This window comes from Octopus bimaculoides, chromosome 4 (assembly GCF_046866305.1).
Source record: "Octopus bimaculoides isolate indiv1 chromosome 4, ASM4686630v1, whole genome shotgun sequence".
Lineage (NCBI taxonomy): Eukaryota > Metazoa > Mollusca > Cephalopoda > Octopoda > Octopodidae > Octopus > Octopus bimaculoides.
Genome location: NC_142931.1, coordinates 73,886,215 through 73,905,589, shown reverse-complemented (window position 1 = coordinate 73,905,589; position 19,375 = coordinate 73,886,215). Strand labels below are relative to the sequence as shown.

The 19,375-nt window shown below is 36.9% G+C and overlaps 1 protein-coding gene across 1 annotated transcript in view; it reads left to right on the top strand.

The window, feature by feature from the left end:
- Nucleotides 1-15,476, top strand: part of LOC106870899 (dnaJ homolog subfamily B member 13) — a 43,222-nt gene extending 27,746 nt beyond the window's left edge. Inside the window, exons 5-7 of the mRNA XM_014917134.3 lie at nucleotides 8,337-8,469; nucleotides 9,245-9,416; nucleotides 11,519-15,476. Coding sequence (XP_014772620.1) covers nucleotides 8,337-8,469; nucleotides 9,245-9,416; nucleotides 11,519-11,669 — 456 coding nt within the window. The 3' untranslated portion in view covers nucleotides 11,670-15,476. The remainder of the gene's footprint in view (nucleotides 1-8,336; nucleotides 8,470-9,244; nucleotides 9,417-11,518) is intronic.
- Nucleotides 15,477-19,375: the final 3,899 nt, after the last annotated feature.

Sequence of the window (19,375 nt, the reverse complement as noted above, 5' to 3'; positions counted from 1 at the left end):
GACTAAATTTACTCTTTAGTATTTTAAGATATTTTTATATAATTTTGGTAAATATATCTGTTAAAATGAGATGTCAATGTTATTTTCATTTTTGCATAATTTATATGACAATATATTCACTGCACCCTGTATATCAAGTATTAAATCCATCCATATCAAAATACAGCTAAGATGGTCAAGTCATATCTCATATATGAGTAATATCAGAATTCTGAAACAACTTCTCTTTGGCCAGCTGCCAACAGGAAGGTCATTTGAAAGGTCCCTCTTGTGCTTCAAAGGCAATCTGAACCAATGCAACATTCCCTTTCCTTTCTTCCTGGGGAAAAAAAACCCATCAGAATGCAGGACCTGGCACCAGTTTTGCTTCTCCTCAGTTCAAAGATTTGAGCAGTCAACTCCAACTTTGGACCAACTTAGTGTAAGCATGAAGGCACACTGGCAAAATGCCTCTCCTCCAAATGTAAACCTTGCCTGTCATAGTGGTTTTGTGACATGGAGAAAGGCAGGCCTTGCTGTCCACTCAAGGAAAACATATAGTAGATGACCCAGAAGCACTCGAACGAACTAGTCAACTAGTTCTATTGATCAGAAGGTTTGCAAGAAACACATACATGTCCATTAAACAGGATTACTGCTTTATTTTACTGAATCCTCATTTGTCGTTCATGAAGAGAGAATCCATCATATATATGTGTGTGTGTGTGTGTGTGTATATACATTATGTAATATATATATATATATATATATATATATATAAAGAATAAAAAGTTTAGAAAGGTATAACAATGCACTATAGAACAAAAAATGGACTATATACCTGTTGTAACTTGGTTATCTATAGTCCGATGATATTTCGGAATTACAATTCCTTCTTCAGATCTTATTTGCTGGAGTCTCTGCTATAAACTGTTTTCCAACGGATATATATATATATATATATATGTTTGTATTAGACTAAAACTCTCATCTATCAGACATACATCTTTTATGGAAGAGAAACATTGATAATGGATTTAAGTCTAAAAAGAAGATTAAAGGGATCCTACATGTGTTGTTTGAGGAAGATTCTTAGCATCAGACAGCAAAGAAAAGTTCTTGACACCAAAGCGTTCTGGAGAGCAGAAGTCCCATCACTCTTCCCAATACTTAGATCTATATGCCTCATGTGACTAGGTATGTTACACGAATGGATGACCCTGAACAAATGTTGTATGGAGAGCCAGAAGATGGGGAAAAGCACATAGGACATCTAATATCCTATGTGTTTTAATGACCAATGTAAAAGTACCCTGAAAGAGTTCTTCATCGATGATGGAAAATGCAAAGCGTCAGCAAAGAACTGTAGCAAGTGGAGACCAGCTGTGAGTAGAGGAGCCAAAGCTTATGAAGTAACCCACATTCAACAGGTTGAGGAGTTGAGATAAAGATGTAAGTGCACAATAGTCATAGATACTTCAACTTCAACATTGTCCTCCTGCAGGTGTTGCCAAAAACCATGTCATATCTGCATAGCATTTATGAGCCATGAAAGGTGCTGTTCTAGAAATTAACTGAAGAAGGGAACTGTAAAAAATGAAGAAGTTACTGTCTGAAATACAATTGGCCATTGACAAAAAAAGTTCATGTGTGTACATATATGCATATAAATATGTAAGTATTTATCCACACACACACACACACATATCACCCCCCCCCCATATATATACATATATATATATATATATATATATATATATATATATGATGCATGCTTATATCTATACATATATAGAAACATTTGCATGCATATAGATGTACACACACACACACACAAATATATAAATGCAATATATTTATATATCTAGCTATTTATATCTATCTTCCCTTCCATTCTCTCTCTCTCTCTCTCTCTCTCTTTCTTTACATATATATATATGAAGAGAGAGAGAGAGATGTATGCACATTTAACAGTAAATGGTGGTAGCACCAGTCTAGATAAACACACATGGGCTATAAGATGCCAAGGAGCTGTGATGCATCAACTATAATTGCAAAAAGATGAGCGTGTTGTATCGCAGAAGACACAGAATACAAGACACAACATATAACATTGATGGCATGCAAGAGAGTTGCATTATTTATAGATACCAAAATACCACAAGCTGCGTTTCCCACTATGCCATTATGACATTTTGCAATGGCTTCTGGCTGTTATTTAATAAATTAGATCTACAATTTTACATTTGCCTGAAGTTTTAACAACTGCATGTCCTGAAGCCATGTTATAGTCATACCACACATCATCTATAAATGGCAAAAAAAAGAAAGACACCAAAAACAGTGCGTAGCTCATAACATCATCCCATAATGACCCCTAACATCCTGCAATTATATTTTGTTACATTCCGCTATTGCTACAAGCTGCATATTTGCATCTCTAGTAATATATTGATCAACCATGCCCGTGTGCATGTGTCTGAGTGTGTACATGCATGTATAAGTAGCTTTATGTGTTTCTGTTTGTGCATAAATATATACACAATTATGTGTGCTGATGTTTTATGAGTGTTTATGAGTGTTTGTGTGTATGTAGGGGTGTTATGTGTGTGTTTGTGTGCATGTGTCCCTTTGCAGTTATCATTTATAGATTATTTGCACATGGAATTCGATGCTTCCCTTTATTACAATCCAGTCAAAAGTAATTTAGAAAATTCATCTACAGCGTAGAACTTCCACCAAAATTTGTTAATAGTATTCAGAGTGTATCTTGTTGAAATAGGATCAAAATTTTAGCATATTGTCTTACATATATATATGCATGCATACATTTCATTTCTCTTCACACACATGCGTTAGTGAACATATTAATGCATACACACACTTCTACACTCAATAATACATGCATTCAGTGTGTGTGTGTGTGTGTGTGTGTGTGTGTGCTTCAGTCATGATTTTTGTTTACTTTTGTTTATCCTTGTTTATTTTGTAACCTTTCAGTGACTGAAAGGAAAACAAAGGTATTGGTAATTAGATCTTGATGTTAATTTATATATTTATACTCAACTCACCTTTGGTGTTGAGTTTCTTTCTCCCAAATCTAATTACAATGCATTTGTTGGTCTTGGATTATAACAGAAGTCACTTGTTGAAGATGCTGCTTAATGGGACTGAGCTCAAACCCATATGGTTGGAAAGCAAACTTCTTAAACACACAATTGTGTATATATATCTATATATATATGTGTGTGTGTATGTGCATACACTTACACACATGCATGCACACACACATATACAAGAGTCATCTTGATAGTATTGTAAAAGTAGGCATAACTTCTCATTGACTAACACAAGTTGTTAAAATTGCACATGTTGATAGAATTGTTCTTCCTCCATACTGAGTTTGTACTCAACATAAAAAGCGAAAAGAAGGAGGTGTTGAAAATGCTCCTTTTTCTTAATTTGACATTCCATTTTAATGATCTGAAAATAAACAAAAATTAACTAAAATTAACTAGAAAAAAAAACAAAAAAACAAAATAGATTCCAACATGATTCGAAAATAGAATTCTCGAAAAAAATAGATTCCAAAATTTAAAAACACAATGAATTCCAAAATTGAGAAAAACAGCGGGGAACTTAGTTGCCAACCCAATATATAGAGTTTACAAAAATATTAAAAAAATTTTATATATATCAGACAATGATTCAAAATCATTGGTGCCACATAAAAAGCACTGGTGATGATGCCACGTGAAAAGCACACTACACACTCTGTAAAGTGGTTGGTGTTAGGAAGGGCATCAAGTTGTAGAAACCAAAACCAAAAGAACTATAGAACCTAATGCAGCCACTGACTTTGGCAGTTCCTGTCAAGCCATCCAACTCATGCGAGCATGGAAAACAGATGTTAAATGTTGTAGATGATGATATTTGTATATATATATATATATATATATATATATATATATATATATATACACATATATACACACACACACACACATATATACATACATACATACACATACACACATACACACATATATATATATATATATATATATATATATATGTGTGTTTGTGTGTGTGTGTGTGTGAATGTATATATATGTGCATGTGCGTATATGCATTGTGAAGTAAGCCCCAAATATTCATACACACAGACAGATTCTAAGTTAAGCTGATGAGATCAGACCAAACCAGACAAACACTCAACCAAATAGGAACCACATCATCAGAATATCAGCACCGAATCAGCTGAAGCTGTCCCACAAACCCATCTTAATCTAACCTGCATCTAACTACATCTACCTCCAACTCAACCCACCAGCCCAACACTACACACTATCCTACCTCCACACAAACATCACTGGTCCATTCCCAGATTTTAGCTGCAATACGAAAACAACATCAATCATATCATCAAGGGAAGTCTATGAACCAAAAGTCAGTAACAAGATTTCAAAGCTTTTTTTCAATGATTTGTTTGTAAGATTGGCATTATCTATAATAATTAGATTGAATTTTTCTCTGGTCTTACTAATTTTATCTCTATATACCAGACCTTGTTTACAATTGTCTTCTTGTTTATTGTTCATCTATTACATGTTTTAACTAGTTATTATTAACAATTGTTATTATTGGTCAGCTGGTAGCATTGTTAATGCATTGGGTAAAATGCTTAGTAGCTTTCCAAATGTCTTTACGTTTTGAGTTCAAATTCTTCTGAGGTCGATTCTGGCTTTCAACCTTTTGGGATCGATAAAATAAGTACCAGTTGAACACTGGGGTTGATGGAATCAACTTACCCACTCCTCGAAACATGCTGGCCTTGTGCTAAAATTGGAAACCATTATTATTATTACTATCCTCATTATTATTATTAAGGTGGCAAGGTAGCAGAGTCATTAGCATATCAAATGAAGTGCTTAGCAGCATTTCATCCATCTTTAAACTCTGAGTTTGAATTCCACCAGGGTCAACTTTCTTTTTCATCCTTTTGGGGTTGATATAATAAGTACCAGCTGAGCACTGGGGTCAATTTAATTAACTTAATCCTTCTCCAGACTGCTGGCTTTGTGCCAAAATTTGAAACCATTATTATTATTATTATTATGATTATGATTATTATTATTATTATTATATAAAGGCAGCGAGCTGCCAGAACCATTAGTAAGCCGGGCTAAATACTTAGCAGTATTTCATCCATCCTTATGTACTGAGTTCAAATTCTGTTGAGGTCAACTTTGCCTTTCATCCTTTCAGGGTCGATAAAATAAGTACCAGTTATGTACTGGAGTCAATGTAATTGACTATACTCTCCACCAAATTTCAGGCCTTGTGCCTATAGTACAAAATAATAATAATAAAAATAATTATTATTATTTGAGATAATTAAGACCTACCATGAGCACTACCCCTGGAAATGTGGAGAAAATTCATTAGCTTGTGGATGAGGACTGTCAGAGGACAATCAATGACATTGTTGATGTTGTTGGTCTGTCGTATGAGTTCATGCAGGCAATCCTAACATTTGGATTCTTCACAAGGACAATGCACCCTGTTACTGAGCTCTTCTCACATGTGGGTTTCTTGCTAAAAACAACATGATATCACTTCAACACTCACCCTATTTGCCAGATTTAACATCTGTGGACTTCCATCTCTTCCCCAAGATGAAAATGCAGCTCAAAGGTCGCTTTTTAATATTGCTGTTGAGATCAAGAGCAAATAGCAGAAGGTCCGCATGTCTCTTAGGGAAAATGACTTCCAGGCCAGATTCCAGAAGTGGCAGGAATGCTGGGACCAGTGTATTGCTGCACAAGGTGACTATTTCGAAGAAAATTATGTTAAAACTTAGGTAAATAAGTTATTCTTTATTAAACATAACCAGTCCAGGAACCTTTCGATACCACCTCATACATTTATATACATGTATATTTACAAAGATATATATATATATGTACATGTATACATGCATGTATGTATATGCATTTGCAATGTAGTTCTAATCTCTGTACAGCTTTACTTACAAGAATGGTTAATGCAACAGAGCAGGCTGGATGCTGAAGAACACCAAAACTGCAACCTGGCTGCATTGATCTAATAAGTTTCACCTCTTTTTGATTCTTTTTTTCAAATTCAACTGATTTTAGAGCCATCTTAGATATGCTGTGTGATTGTGTTCTTAGAGTATATCACAAAGGAATAACTCGCTCCTGCATAGTTTTATACTAGCCAAATTGCCTTCTACAACTATTCTACAGTTGTTTATTTAATCATTTGTGTTACGTCCTGTTTTCTATGCTCGCATAGGTTAGATGCATATTTATTTGAGGTAATGTGCATTTTTCTTTTACTGACAACTCTTACCTGTTTGTCAAGTAAAGGTGTTTTATTCCACTAAACTTGGAAACAGAGAAGCTATAGGATGTAACATTCAGTGCTACACTCCCTGTAAAAAGAGGAAGTGCTCATGTCTTGATCAGAGTTGACCTTGTGCTAAACATCTACATGAACAACATTGGTAGCATTGTTACCATTTTAGCAAAGTATTGTATTTTCCTATCCCAGGTTACAGCAGGCAACTTTTGTTGATATACTGAGTGGAAGATGGAAATTGTTGTTCCTACTGTTGTCGATTTTTAGACCAAGATTATCAATGCTCTAAAAGATCTGTGATTGAAGATATTCCATACAGGATTATTTCATCTTTTCTTCAGATTAATTTAGTGTATTTGGAATTACATTTATGTACCACCTATCCTTTCAGAAACAAAAAAATGTCAGTAGCATATAATTTGATGGAAATTCATTTTGTTGCTACTTCTAGCAATTCAACAAACTGCAAAGAAGAAGAACTGGGCTGGGTTGTGAAATATGAAAGTGAAATGGCTTAAATGTTTGTTTTGATTATTGTTTTCTTTGTCATCATCATTGACATCATCATCATGTGTGTGTGTGTGTGTGTGTGTGTGTGTGTGTGTGTGTGTGTGTGTGTGTGTGTGTGTGTGTGTGTGTGTGTGTGTGTGTGTGTGTGTGTGTGTGTGTGTGTGTGTGTGTGTGTGTGTGTGTGTGTGTGTGTGTGTGTGTGTGTGTGTGTGTGTGTGTGTGTGTGTGTGTGTGTGTGTGTGTGTGTCAACCATAAAATGTCAAGAGGCAGTTAAGGGGAATATATTTATTTAACCACTTAACTATTTCGAAGCCATCTTGATATAATAATATTTTCAGTGTGGAAGAAATCATGCTTACATGTTTGCCTTGATATGCATGCTCTACATTATGCAATACATTTGTATATACAGAAATCAATGCAAATAAAGAATGCTAGCTCATCACATCACCAGAACATCATGGTTACTCCAGCAATTCAAGTTTCTATGATAGTCAAATGATTCTCTGAATACATATCTTATACTGCAAATATACATATATACATATATATCATCATCATCATCATCATCGTTTAATGTCTGCTTTCCATGCTAGCATGGGTTGGACGATTTGACTGAGGACTGGTGAAACCGGATGGCAACACCAGGCTCCAATCTAAATTTGGCAGAGTTTCTACAGCTGGATGCCCTTCCTAACGCCAACCACTCAGAGAGTGTAGTAGGTGCTTTTACGTGTCAGCCGCACGAAGGCCAGTCAGGCGATACTGGCAACGGCCACGCTCGAAATGGTGTCTTTTATGTGCCACCCGCACAAGAGCCAGTCCAGGGTCACTGGCAACGATCTCGCTCGAAAATCCTACGAAGGCCAGTCAGGCGGTACTGGCAACGGCCACGCTCAAAATGGTGCATCTTATGTGTCACCCGCACAAGAGCCAGTCCAGGGGCACTGGCAACGATCTCACTTGGCTTGCCGGGTCTTCTCACGCACAGCACATTTCCAAAGGTCTCGGTCAGTAGTCATCGCCTCGGTGAGGCCCAGTGTACGAAGGTCTTGCCTCACCACCTCAGCCCAGGTCTTCCTGGGCCTACCTCTTCCACGGGTTCCCTCAACTGTTAGGGTGTGGCACTTTTTCACGCAGCTATCCTCATCCATTCTCACCACATGTCCATACCAGCGCAATCGTCTCTCTTGCACACCACAACTGATGCTTCTAATGTTCAGTTTTTCTCTCAAGATACTTACACTCTGACAGGTATTCACATTGACGTGTAATATATATATATATATATATATATATATATATATATATATATATACATACTCACACATAGAATATATATATATATATATATATATATATATATATATATCAGTCATCGTTTAAAGTCTATTTCCCATATAGTACGTACACACACACACACACACATTTCATATTCTTCCTGTTGTTCCAAATGATTTAGGTTATGAATGATGATGGACATACATCAAGTATCAGAGACAAGATTCTTAACATTACCGTAAGGAAAGGATGGCTGCCTGATACTACAATCGTCTTTCCGAATGAGAGTGATCAAGGACCCAATACAATTCCTGGTATTTATGCCATTTTTCATTTTCTTTATATATGTATATGTATATATTCATCATCATCATCTTTTAACATCCAGTCTTCATGCTGGTTTGGGTTGGATAGTTTGGCAGGAGTTGGCCAGCTGGAGGGCTACTCGGGCCCCATTTGTCTGTTTTGGCATGGTTTCCGTGGTTAGATGCTATTTAGGAACATGCAAAGTTATTATGGTCAAGTGAATATGGTGTTGGACTACCAGCTTTGGAGCTCTGAGTACAAATCCACTGATGGCATTTTCTTTTGTACATGATGCAGCACACATAATTCTACAATTTTACAAAATGTTAACATTTGGTACCAGGTTATTTGGGATAGAACATTAGGGGATAGACCAATGCTGTTACTTCTTGTCCCCTAAAGACCTTAATTGAGAAGATCTTTGATAAAAGGCATTCTAACTGTGACTTTTCTCTCTTTTTTCCCAGAGACTCTGTACCTCACACCATATTACTCCCTGTCTCCTTATTTTTAACACTGCAGAGTGTAATTTGATGGGGATTTGGTTTCTATCTCTAGAGGATTGAATGACTACATTATGGCCTTTTTGTGACCTATAAAATCACATGTGTTTAGTCAGTTTTAATCTATTATTTTATTTAATTATTATTTGTTCCTTACTGCAAAATCAGTGCTTCGTACCCAAGGTACCCAAACACTTAAAAACTCCCATCTGTGTCTATTAGTAACATAAGAAAATCAGTTTCCTCACAATTGATTATAATATTTTCATCATAATTTCAGCCGATATTATCTTCACATTGAAAGACCATTCACACAAACGGTTTCACAGAAAAGGTCATGATTTATACCATACAGCTACTGTGTCCTTGGAGAAGGCCTTGACAGGATGTATAGTTGATATTTCTACTTTGGATGATCGAATTCTACATATTCCTATTACCGATGTAGTAAAGTAAGTAGAAAATAGTTACTAAATATTTTTCACCTTTTATGTTGTTGGTGTAGTCTAATAGTCTAACGGCCAATGACCTTAGTATGAGAGGTTGATGGCAAACAGAGATCTAAAAACTGAATATCTTCTTAACCAGATGTTGGTTCAGGGAAGCACTAGCTGAGGAATATGACAGGAAGGAAGGAAACAACGATTTATTATATAGAGGACAACTGGGATCTTGAAGACAGTTTGCTGTGAGCAACAGAACAGATGTATTATTGGTACAAGGATCCAGTTAGACAAAACCATGTTAGTGGCTAAGTACTATAGAGGCATAATAGATAGATAGGCTTAGAATTATTTAGAAGGAGTTAGAAGCAAAGAGTAATATCAAAGCTAGAAGAGAAGCTGAAAATAATGTAAGGATTTAGATGTTCTGAGAGATGAGGATTCTAGGTGAGAGTTGCTTTGGATTTCAAGGCAATGTACCGGAGAGAAATGAGATGTTTGCAAAAAGAATTTATGGAACCATATTTGTGCACTTACTGTGTCTGACCAAGGAGTTTGCTTGCCAGCTATATGGTTTTGAATTCAGTTCCACTGTGATGCATAGATGGGCAAGTGTCTTGTACTATACTCTAAGCTGACCAAAGCCTTGTGGGTGGATTTAGTAGAGGGAACTTGAAAAAAACCCAACCTATATATATATATATGCATGCATTTGTATATGTGTTTTTGTGTCTCCATCTTTCTATATATAAGTATATATATGTCTGTCTCTGTCTATCTGTATGTATGTATGTATGTATGTGTATGTATGTATATGTGTGTGTGTATATGTATGTGTGTATGTATGTATGTATGTATTTATGTATGTATGTATGTATGTGTCTGTGTGTGTATGTATGTATGTATGTATTTATATATGTATGTATGTATGTATGTATGTATGTATGTATGCATGTAAGTGTGTATGTATGTGGGAGTGGTTCTTTGTTTTGACAGCTTGCAATAGTTTTTTATTGGGCATCATCACTTTACAAAAAGTGTCATTTATTTCCTGTCTTCTGTGGAAACATGCCCAGCTATGGGAAAATATTAATTTCCTTGGAAACATGTGAAAGTCAGTGATGGGCATCCAATCATAGGAAATCTGCCTCATTGAATTCTGTCTGACAATACAAGCATAGAAATGTGGACATTAAAAACAATGATAGATTGTCGAATGAGGAGAATGCAGAGGTGAGAGAAGGTCAGGCCAAAGTAGATCCCACCATATCATCTCTTTTCTACCACCCTTTCACACTATTTTTTTTTCAGTTATCACTTTCTCTTCTGACCCTTTCCTCAGTTATGTCACCTTGAATGAACAGACAAATTAACCCCTCCAGTGATACTGCTGTGATAAAATGCACCCATCAAACTTTGTAAAATGGTTGGCAAATGATGAGGGACAACATCATTAGAGAAGGCTCTTTAGTCTTACTGGCTACAAAACAAGAACTTTAGTGATTGTGACATAAGATGCACCTAGTGTTTTCTGTATCAGTGATAGGTATTAGGAAGATTATCCAATCATAGCAACTATGGAACTCGGAGTTACAGGGTTCCAAGTGAAGATGTAAACCTCTCAGCTAAGCTCCCACACCTAGATACCTGTAAAAAGTAAAGTATGATTTTTAAAATAAAACTTCAGTTCCCGATCCTTTCAGTCAAGTTATTTCTGCTGTCTGTTTTAGAAACTCAATCTAAAACACATTATTTATCTGGCCCCAGATCTAGTCAAAACAAGCAGACCAGAAATCAAAGTCATTGGTTTCTGCTTGTAGTATTCTAATATTCTGTAGGTCCCGTTTCAAAAAGGCAAATGTATAACTTAAGGGAGATTTGGCTGCTATTACTAGTATTTAGAATAGCAATGTAAAGCTCCATAGGTGAAAATAGTGAGTGGTAATTTAATATATATTTTTAATGTAGCAACAAAACAGTACTAGAAATACATTTTAGCCACTGTAGCTGATCTAGCATTTAATCTGTGCTGTTAAGCAAAATATCTGTTATCTATACTGAACATAGTTTTACCATTAACTAATGCAAAGCTATTTATGTTTCTGTTTCAGACCTGGTTACACAAAAGTAGTGCCAGGAGAAGGAATGCCACATGCTGACAATCCCGATAAATTTGGCAATCTTATAATAAATTTTGAAATAGTATTTCCCAGAACACTGTCACCAGATAGAAGAATCATGGTGAAGAATTGCCAGTTGTAAAGAGATTTGTACTCTCACATGCGTGTTTGTGTGTGTGTGTGTGTGTGTGTGTACATAAAATTGTGTGCATATATTTGTGTATTTGCATATATATATGTGTGTGTGTATACATGTATTCATATATATATATATATATATATATATATATATATATATGTATGTATGAATGCACATATATACTTACATCAATACATATATATATATATTTACATACATACATACATATATATATATATATATCTATACATATACATGTATATATATAATGTGAATATATGTGTGTATGTATGAATATATTTGTGTATATATGTATGTATATATATGCATGTATGTATGTATATATGTATGCACGTATATATGTGTATATATATATGTGTGTGTGTGTATGTGTATATATGTACCTATATACACATATGCATGCACACACATATACTGATCACAACATTTGTCCGAGTATATACATTATAAAAGAAATACATTAGAACAATAGTTAATCTGTTCCTTGTCATTCAAGGTTGTTTGATTGTGCTCTGTGTCTTATTACTATAACACTGAGACTGGGTGATTTCTTCGCTTGACTCTTTCAATCTATTCTGAAATGAAGTTAGTAAAGAGAAAAAAAAAAAATATCAAGTGCATTCTCAATTCCAACCATTCCGATTTGTACGTAGACTAAAGACTGACTCCATAAAACTTGTAATAATTTGGGTTCCTGACATAGCACAAAAACGGAACCTAGTTTCTTAATTATCTCTTACTTTTTACTTGTTTCAGTCATTGGATTGCAGCCATGCTGGGGCATCGTCTTGAAGGATTTAGTTGATCAAATTGATCCCTTTACTTATTTTTATGTTTGCTACTTATCCTACTGGCCTCTTTTGCGAAACCACTAAGTTAGATGAATGTAAACAAACCAATACTGGTTTGTCAAACAGTCAGGTTTACAAACACAAACATAAAGACATAAACACACATATCACACACACACACACACACATCAACATCGTTTAACGTCCGTTTTCCATGCTAGCATGGGTTGGATGGTTCAACTGGGGTCTGGGAAGCCAGGCGGCTGCACCAGGCTCCAGTTTGATCTGGCAGTGTTTCTACAACTGGATGCTCTTCCTAATGCCAACCACTCTGTGAGTGTAGTGGGTGATTTTAACGTGCCACCAGTACAGGGGCCAGAGGAGGCTGGCAATGGCCATGATCAGTTGGTGCTTTTTATATGCCACCGGCATGGAAGCCAGTCATGGCAGTGCTAGCATCGGCCACATTCGGATGGTGCTTTTTACGTGCCACTGGCACAGGTATCACAACTACAATTTCCATTTGATTTTCATTTTGATGTTGATGTACTTGACTCAATATGTCTCCTCAATCACAGCAGGCTGCCCGACAACCCAAGGTACTTTTGAATGGGCTGGGGCTGGTTATGCGAAACTGGTGTAGGATACAGCTGTGAACTCACTTTATTTGCCAGGTCTTCGCAGTCACAGCATATCTCCAGAGGTCTTGGTCTTTCATCATTGCCTCTGTGAGGCCCAACGTTCGAAGGTCATGCTTGACCACCTCATCCCATGTCTTCCTGGGTCTACCTCTACTCTGGATTCCTTCAACTGTTTGGGAGTGGCATTTCTTCACACATCTCTCCTCATCCATCCATAGTACATGACCATACCAGTGCAAACGTCTCTCTTGCACACCACATCCTATGCTTCTTATGCCCAGCATTTCTCTCAGGGTGCTTACACTTTGTCGCATGTGCACACTGACATTATACATCTAGCGGATCATGCTAGCTTCATTTCTTTTGAGCGTACGCATGTCCTCCGCAGTCACGGCCCATGTTTCACTGCCATGAAGCATGGCAGTTTGCACATATGCATCGTAGAATCTACCTTTCACTCTGAGCAAGAGGCCCTTTGTCACCAGTAGCAGTAGAAGCTTTCTAAACTTTGCCCAGGCTATTCTTATTCTAGTAGTAACGCTCTCTGAGCATCCACCCCCACCCCCACTACAGACTTGGTCACCTAGGTAGCGGAAGCTATCAACTACTTCTAGTTTTTGCCCTGGAGTGTGATGGAATCTGTTTTCTGAGCATCTTCAGTGTTTATTGCCCCTGTGCATCTGCCGCACACGAAAGCTAGCTTCTTGGTTAATCTTCCTTTGATGTTGCTGCACCTCTTAGGTGTCCACAGCTTACACTGGGTACATCTTATGGGGTTTCTACCTACACCTTTTCTACACATCGAATAAGGCCACTTACCTGAGGGTGTGTGTGATGTGTTCGCTTTCCTACTTACTAGAACTTTGGTCTTTGCTCCATTGACTCTAAGGCGTTTTGATTCTAATCCTTGCCTCTACACCCTAAATTTCTTTTCTAGTTCTGGTAGTGATTCTGCTATGAGGGCCAGGTCATCAGCATAGAGGAGCTTCCAGGGGCAACCTGTCTTGAATTCCTCTGTTATTGCCTGGAGGACTATGATGAATAAAAGGGGACTGAGGGCTGAACGTTGGTGGACCCTTACTTCTACCCGGAATTCTTCACTATACTCATTGCCAATCCTAACCTTACTAAAGGCCTCTCTGTATAGAGCCTGTACAGCCCTTATCAACCATTTGTCAATCCCCAGTTTCTGCATAGCCTACCAGATAAGGGATAGGGGTCCCTGTCAAAGGTTTTCTCCAAGTCCTTTGATGCATACATATATATACACACACACATATATAATAGGTCTCCATACAATTTCCATCTACCTAATTCACTCTCAGACATTGGATGGTCTGGGGATATAATAAAAGATATTTAACCAAGGTACCATGCATTGGGACTAAGCCTGAAACCGTGTGTTTGCGAAGTGAGCCATACCTAGGAGTTAGAAGGAATTTTTAGTATTTTCATTTTAAGAAATGTTTATCGCCCATTAAATCCTCACTGGAATTGATAAAATTTACATTTATCAATTTTTAACAAAAATTGGGGAAATCATATTTCAGGATCATTCTGAAATAGACTATAGTATTATATATATCATAGAATTTAAATATATATCATCATACATATTGTATTATTGAAGATTATGGCAAAGTACATTGCAGCCATAGACGAATGGAAACTAAGTGTGATATATGTGATGATAGGGAAGAAGAGAAGGAATCAGAAGGGGAGATAACTTTTGTCACAATGCATATTTAAAAGAAGGGAGGGAAAAAGTTGTTGAGAGAGGCAGAGAATGACAGACAGACAGGTAGTGTTGTCACCATAGTAACTAACAGATTTTGATTAAAATTCAGGAATTTTAAATGCAAGTCTGCAACACAGACTAAAAATAAATAACTATATGTATATATATAACACATATAGTTATCTTTTTGTTAGACAACACAACACAGACTTTAAAAGAGGACTTTCAGTCTAATGATATGTTGTTGAGATAGAAATACAGAGAGAGAGAGAGAAGGTGTGTGTGGAAAATAGAATTGAAATTGTGTCAAGAAAGAAGAAAGCAGGTTGCTGTTGAGCATATCAATGTGATCATTGTAGTAGGGTTCTGCTGAAGGAGCTGTTTCATCTTGACTAGGTCGATACCCGGTCCATACCACAATGATGCCTAGTTTTAATATAACTGGAAACATTAGAGGATTTAGCCACAAGCATGCACAATGGAAATTTTCCTCAAACGCTGAAATAAACATGCGAAAAGTGCTTCAAGATATATTCAGAAGTAAGGGATTTGTAAAAAATTCAAATGTGAAGCTTGTTTTCGTGGGGTAACTTTTAAATAAAGAATTTATCATCATCAATCAACGTCTGTTGTTCATGCTGGCTTGGGTTGGATGGTTTGGCCAGGGCTGGGAAGCAGGAGGGCTGCACGAGATTTAAGTCTGATTTGGTATGGTTTCTACGGCTGGATGCCCTTCCTAACGCTAACCACTCCAAGAGTGTAATGGGTGTTTTTACTTGCCACCGGCACGAGTACCATTTTCGTGAAACCAGTATTTGCCACGACTACGATTTCACTTAGCTTGATGGGTCTTCTACTCAAGCATGGCATATTCCTGAAGGCCTCAGTCATTTGTCATTGCCTCCGTGAGGTTCAACGCTCGAAAGGTGCTTTTTACGTGCCACTAGCACAGGTGCTAATTAAGCGACACCGGCATCGACCACATTGCCTCCATGAGACCCAACGCTCAAAAGATGCATTCTACGTGCCACCAGCACGGGTACCAGTTACATGGCACCGGCATCAGTCGCAACTATGATTTCACTTGGCTTGAATGGTCTTCTGAAGCATGGTGTATCGCTAAAGGTCTCGGTCATTAGTCATTGCCTCTGTGAAGCCCATCATTCGAAGATCATGCTTCACCACCTCATCCCATGTCTTCCTGGGTCTATCTCTACCATAGGTTCCCCCCGCCACCACCACCACAGTTAGAGATCGGCACTTCTTTACACAGCCGTCCTCGTCCATACACATTACATGACCGTACCAGCTCAGTCATCTCACTTGCACACCACATCTGAAATAAAGAATTATAATAAATCAGTTGCTTTAAAAATACTAACTTTGAGGAATATGTATATTTGCCAGTTCATGTACATTAGGTTCAATCGTAGACAACATTAAACGCAGATCATCTTTTGAAGTACATGCGGTTATATGATAGTAAATGTACCATTGTACTGAACCCATTCTCAGCAAAATATGAATCCCTTAGCAATGTTCTAGAGATTAAGGTATCTAGAACTCGTATCATTGATGCAGTACAGGGCGTAGCTAACTGAATTGAATACTGCACAAATAATAAAAAAAAAAAATTGACAAAGTTAATCACTTCCTCTTTTAATCAAGTATTCAGTGTATATAGATCAACTGAAAATAGGTCAATAATCTAATTGAAGGTGATCATGCTATGTAAATCATAGAATCGCCCACTAATATCATCATCAAGAGAAATTAATGAGTAAGGAATGTTAACCTCATGGTAAATGATGAGTCACTTCTGGCAATATTTTGTTGATCCAATCGTAATTTGACCACAATGACCTGATAATACTTTTGGCCCTTACATTACTCCTCTTAAAACTCTTGTAACTACATTATTGTTGAATTGTATTTGTTAAACCTATCTGCTAGATAAGCAATATTATGATGATTTAAGTTCGAAATCGGTTGCCAAAGGATGGTTGTGGTGTTGCATAAATTTGATCACTATTAAACAATTAAAAAAAAGTGTGCTAACGATTTGCCCTTGGAAAATTATCTTATTTGTGTATGCAGAAGTAATCGTTCAAATTGTTTACCATTTGGTTTGCATAATTGCTGTAATAGCCTATCATTAGAGAAAGAGAACTTAATAAATTTACAGACACTATTACAAGGTGTAATACAAAATTACAATGGTTGACAAAGATATCTTGCAGCAACATGTTATCTGTGCAAATAGTAAAAACAAGTATTTCTTGCTTCCAATATGCTATAATTTCTAAAAGGGGGCGAGCTGGCAAGATCATTGGCACGCCAGACGAAATGATTAGTGGAGTTTCGTCCGCATTATGTTCTGCGTTCAAATTCCGCCGAGGTCGACTTTGCTTTTCGTCCTTTCAGGGTCGATGAAATAAATATCAGTTGAGCACTGAGATCGATGTAATTGACTTCTCCCTCTCTCGATAATTGCTGGCCTTCTGCCAAAATTTGGAGATAATATGCAATAATAATTTGATGTCTATCAATCTTGTCAAGATAACCATCATTTGTAGGTAACCAAAATTGATATTTTTTAATCATGAAATCCTTTAATTATTTTAAATATTGTAAAAAATTTAATAAAGTGGTGGTATTAATAGTATTCATACTTCCCATGTGAATACAACGCACGATTCCCGAATGTACTTTATCTCACAGAGTACTTTTAATTTACTGATCAAACTGCGTCATCTTTAAGAAGCTAAATAGACTTTTCCATACCAAGACGTTTCGTCTGCATCGTCCAACTGTATTATTACTTAACTAGTGGGACCCGTGAATATTTCACAGAATTAATGGTAAACTTATTGGGCTTTTTTTTCTGAAGACTTTATCCAAAAACCTTGAAAGTGTAGCCTGTGCTGTGTCTATATCAAAAGATAGTCACTCATCTGCTAGTCATTGAAAAGAAAAGGAAATTGGAATATGATGATTGTTTGATGTACTTTATATACTTTATGCACAATTTTATAGATTTGATACACAGCATTCTCCCTCTTTCTCTCTTCACCTTAGCCTCTTTTTCTCTCTCCTTTTTCTTCCACGCTTCGCCTTTCCCTTCAACTAATCACGTAAAAGCGTTACAGATGAGCTAAGTAACGAAGGGGGAAAAAAACTTAGTTTAAAAAATCACACATTTCACTCTCCCACCCCTCCCCATCTCTCTCTTTCTCTTCCTCCTCCCCATCCTCCCATCCCCCTTCAACTAATCACGCGGAAGCGTTACTGAGGATATATCCGGTTATACTTACAGGATTATTATGTAAAACGTAAGTAATATTTCTTAAATAATTGGAAAAATTAATGATTCACAGATACTTTGCAGCTTTCCTAACATTACCATGATTCTAGAAACTTTGACTGACAATATGACCCTCTTCAAATTTTCCTGGATTTTAATATAACAATAACTTTTCTTCAAACGCAGGAAAGAATGTATACGCGTATATGTGTGTATATACATACATACATACATACATACATACATGTGTGTGTTGGCACTCCGTCGCTTACGACGTCGAGGGTTCCAGTTGATCCGATCAATGGAACAGCCTGCTCGTGAAATTAACGTGCAAGTGGCTGAGCACTCCACAGACACGTGTACCCTTAACGTAGTTCTCGGGGATATTCAGCGTGACACAGTGTGACAAGGCCGACCCTTTGAATTACAGGCACAACAGAAACAGGAAGTAAGAGTGAGAGAAAGTTGTGGTGGAAGAGTATATCAGGGTTCACCACCATTCCCTACCGGAGCCTCGTGGAGCTTTAGGTGTTTTCGCTCAATAAACACTCACAACGCCCGGTCTGGGAATCGAAACCGCGATCCTATGACCGCGCCTTCACTACATACATACATTAATTCATACGCTACAAACGATCACAGTATCTGGCACTAAAAAAATCTACACGACCTTAAGATTTAAAGGATGACGTTAAATCTAGATACTTTCCTTCACAACTTTGCTACTAAGTCTGTGGCTAGTCAAAATTTACTTTAAATTAAAAAAGAAAAAGCAGACACACATACGGTATCAAAGATGGGCTTTTGTCTTGGTATGAAAGATGGGCTACAGCAAATATTCTGCTCAATTCTATAGATTTACTTGTCAGATTTTGACCTTAACCAGCTGAGTGGCTGACAATATGTGCATATCTGATCACAAGCAGAAGTAGTTGGTGGGTAATCATAGCCATGTGATGAGAGGAATTCTTTGGGATTTGAATAATTCACTTCTGGAAACATTGGTGTTTTATTCAAGACCCTTAAACAGCCCTTATTCGGAGACTACAGCAAATATTCTGCTCAATTCCACAGATTTACTTGTCAGAGTTTGACCTTAACCAGCTGAGTGGCTGACAATATGTGCATATCTGATCACGAGCAGAAGTAGTTGGTGGGTGGGGGTGGTATAATCATAACTAAGTGCTGAGAGGAATTCTTTGGGATTTGAATAA